Source organism: Panthera tigris, chromosome B2, assembly GCF_018350195.1.
Source record: "Panthera tigris isolate Pti1 chromosome B2, P.tigris_Pti1_mat1.1, whole genome shotgun sequence".
NCBI classification, from domain to species: Eukaryota; Metazoa; Chordata; class Mammalia; order Carnivora; family Felidae; genus Panthera; species Panthera tigris.
Genome location: NC_056664.1, coordinates 148,076,452 through 148,080,431, shown reverse-complemented (window position 1 = coordinate 148,080,431; position 3,980 = coordinate 148,076,452). Strand labels below are relative to the sequence as shown.

At 64.7% G+C, this 3,980-nt stretch overlaps 1 protein-coding gene across 1 annotated transcript; it reads left to right on the top strand.

The window, feature by feature from the left end:
• Positions 1-585: 585 nt before the first annotated feature.
• PRR18 (proline rich 18) lies at positions 586-2,054 on the top strand (the record flags this gene model as incomplete). Its single annotated transcript, XM_042987628.1, has 1 exon — positions 586-2,054. A coding segment is annotated over one exon (291 nt), but the record flags the coding sequence as incomplete, so codon positions are not given.
• Positions 2,055-3,980: the final 1,926 nt, after the last annotated feature.

The window sequence follows — 3,980 nt, the reverse complement described above, 5'->3', positions numbered from 1 at the left end:
GGGCTCGGGCGGCCGGTGACTGTCCCCGAGCGAGGGGAGGGCCCCGGGAGCCGGGACGTGAGCGAGCCGGCGATGCCGCGGCCGGACGCAGGTGGGTGCGGCGGGGGGGCACGCGGCGCCGAGCCCGGCCACCCGCGGGGACGCCCCGGGCCCCCCGCCCCCGCGCCCCCCGCGACTGAGAGCCGCCCGTCTCCTTCCAGGGCGCCGATGACCCGCCGGCTCGGTGGCGCCATGCCCTTCCCGCCCACGCCGACCCCGGGGGCCCCCGCCGCGCGCCCCCCGCCCCGCAGGCCCGGCGCCCCGCGCAGGGCAGCGCCCGCCCGCGCCCCGCCCGCGCCCGCGCCCGCGCCGCCCGCCGCCGCGGACAGGAGGAGGCCCCCCGAGGGCGCGCTGTCCGGCTCCTGGCCCCCCGCCGCCCCGAAGCGGTCGCCGGCCCGGCGCGGCCCCGGCCCCGGCCCCCCGCGCGCCCCCGCCCGGCCCGCCCGCTCCGGCCACAGCCCCGCGGGGGACGCGGCCCCGGGGACAGGACCCGCCGCCGCCGCCGCCGCCGCCGCCGCGCGCTTCTCGCCCGGCCTGCCCCCCGAGGCCGTCCTGCTGCTCCAGGGGCGCCACCTGCAGAGGCGGCTGCCCGCGCGGCCCTGCCGCCCGCCGCCCTCGCCCTCTCCCGCGGGTCCCGGCCGCCGCCCGGCGCCGCGCGTGTCGCTGCTCAACGAGCGGCACCGGTACGACGACGTGGAGTACGAGGAGGAGGCCCGGGCGGTGGACGAGGGCCTGGTCCGCAGGTGCACCGAGTGGCTGCGCGGCGTGGAGTCGGCGGCCGCCGCGCGCGACCTCGCGGGGCCCCTGGACACGCTGCCGCACCTGAGCACGCTGTGAGCCGGAAGGGGGGGTGGGGGGCGGGGGCTCCCCGCGGACCCGAAGGGTGGACCCCCCCCTGCACCTGCGCCCGCCTCCTGGATGCCCGTGAGCCTGGGGGTCCCCCACCCCCGCACCTGCGCCCACCCCCTGGATGCCCGTGAGCCTGGGGAGGGGCCCGCACCTGCGCCCGCCTCCTGGATGCCCCTGAGCAGGGGAAGGGACCTCCCCACCTCCTGGAAGCGTGGCCGCACCCTGTGAGCCTGCCCTCCCCCCACCCCCAACGCCCACGGCCACCCTCCGGCACCTGTGAACCCGCGGCACCCGGTGGGCAGGACCGGATGCCCCTGGCTGACCGCGCGAGTAGCCTTTCCTCGGGGGCACCCTGGCGGCACACGCACAGCCTCCTCTGCCTTGCCTGGGCCCTGTGAGCCCGGGGTGGAGGGGGGGGCTAGCCTAGGACACGGCCTCCCTGACCCCCCCAGGCCCACGTCCTGGCCAGGCTCTGCCCCGTACCCCCAGCTGGGGCAGCCACCCTTTCCCTCTCCCGCCCTGGTGGGCCCCACCCCCCAGGTGTTGCCTTCCAGAGCCTTCTGGCCTCCTCTTGGCCCCCCAGATGCCTTTAGGGCTCAGGGTGAAAATGCCTCCCGTTCCTCACCCCTAAGGTTCCCGTGGGTCCCAGAGACCCTCTTCCTGGGCCGGTGGTTTGTCTGGGTCACTCCCTGTGGGCGACAGCCTGGGGGAGGGCACCCGTGAGGGTGGCTGGCTGTTTGCAGAGCTGGCCTTGGTGCCGCATTTATGATTCTGTTTCTCCGAAACAGAGAACGAGTCTGGGGTTTGGGAAGCTGGGAAACTCAAGTTGACCTAATTTTCAAGCTCGAAGGGGAGACGGGTGGGAACACCAGCAGCCACTCCACCCGCTGAGCGAGGCCGAGGATGGAAACTGCTCGTCCACCCTGCAGGCCTCCGCCAGGGCCCTGTTATGCCACCACGCGCCCTCTGCCAGCCGGGCCTGCCTGCCCACGCTTGCCCCCACGCACAGTCACACTCATGCTCACACACCCACGCCCACAGAGCTCTCTCACGAACACTTAGCTCCCGGGGGGCTGGGGGCCTCAGCCGGTCTGGCGTCCGACTTCCGCTCAGCTCACGATCTCCCCTCTTGTGGGTTCGAGCCCTGCGTCGGGCTCTGTGCCGACAGCTCCGAGCCTGGAACCTGCATCGGATTCTGTGTCTCCCTCTCTCTGCCCCTCCCCCTCTCTCATATATAAATAAACGTAAAACATTTTTTAAAACCACGTTCCTGCTCACGTACCCACGTGCACACAGTCACGGCCACACACGCACACGCACAGACCCCATCACGCACACGAGTGTGTCCCTGGAGCACAGCGACGGGGATGGACTTGGAAGGCCGGGACAAGATGTGAGCGGGGGTGAAGGTCAGCTTCTGCTGAAGGTCGCTGTTTTTCCTGGAAACGCTACCTGCAATGTGACTTCTGTGCTGCGGAAGGCCGACCGCGGCGGGAGGGGAGAAGGCAGAAACCCGTGTGCGGACAGACGGACGCAGATCAACATGTTCCGGGCCAGACGGGCAATTCATTTGAGGGAGGAAGTGGGGGGTCCCTGGGGGCAGATGTTATGTTTCCAGCGGCTTTCATCACCGGGTAAAAATCGGTGACATAGTGGCTTTGTACAATTGTGTATACTCATTTTTTCAAAAGAGAAAATCTCTGCCTATTATTTGAATAAAGGGTTAAAACTCCTCGGCCTTTTGGGAGCCGCCCATACCCTTTCTTGCTAACTCCAGGCTGATTTCTACACACTCCCTCCATGCATCTGATTATACTTAACTCGAAGGTTGAGAAAGAGGGGGGAAAAAGTCGTAATCAGAGAAGGCTGGTCATAGAAGAGTAATGTATTACCTCACCTTTTGACTTGTGTGAAAGTAAGTAGTTGAATGTTTATCTCGTTGGGCTTTAATGTGGGAAGTCTTAATTATATTTTACACTGAAGCCTTACATTTTTAAAAGCCAGTTTTATATTGTGCTTGTGATCTCTGCCCCACTCTCTCTGTCTCGCTCTCTCTCACTAGACACAAACCTAGTCAAACAGGAAGCGTTTAATCCGGCAGGAGCGAGGTCAGCCAGCAGAGGAGTTTGCAAAGCCAAAGCCCCTCCCCACCGACTGGCTTGTCTTTTCCGACTCCTGCCTGGATGCAGAGAGCTCAGTTGTGTTTCATGGAAAATGAACGCGTCAGCACCAGAGAGGCCCAGGTGGCAATCGGGCTGAGGCGACACGGAGACGTGGCCGTGGACTCTCAGTCCGGGACGGAGCGCTGGTTCCGGACGTTAACCAGCCCCGGGAGTGAGCGTGAGTGGTGGTCCCGTGGACAGGGTGCTAACTGCTCTCGCGTGTCCTCTGAGCAGATACCAGGACTCGAGAGACCCAGGTTTCTGTTGAGTTCAGTAACGTTTTAAAGACTTTCGTAAAGTAGGTGACTTTTCGAAGCACCTTTCCGTGGCTGCCCACGTGGGTGCGTGTCCCTCGTCCCGTCACGGTCACAGTGCATGGGTCTGTGTGTCCCTGTTCTTTGTCTCTCCCTCTCCTCGCCCTCTTCCTTCTCTGGGTCCCCTCCCCCCCGCCCCCGCCCCAGTTCTCTTGACCGGCCCCAGTCCGGTACTGTGCTCCTTTTTCCCAATGGCATTTGTCAAACAGAGTTCTGTGTGCCTTGTTCTGCACTGTAAAAGCAGACGAGCGGAACGTTTATGTTGCTCTGGCTGATGACCCTCGAAGAGACGGAACTTCTACCTATGACACTGGATGTCTTGTCGTGTTGTTACGGACATTTTGAGAAAGTTTTCGGAGTCACTGTGCTGCAATTTCTTAATGTTTAAATAAAAGAGAAATTCAATGCCTTGTGCTTTCTTTTTGGGGAGGATTTTAAAAACTGGTCTGGGGGCACCTGGGGGGCTCAGTCGGTTGAGCGTCCGACTTCGGCTCAGGTCATGATCTCATGGTCCGTGAGTTCGAGCCCCGCGTCGGGCTCTGTGCTGACGGCTCGGAGCCTGGAGCCTGCTTCGGATTCCTTGTCTCCCTCTCTGCCCCTCCCCCGCTCGCACTGT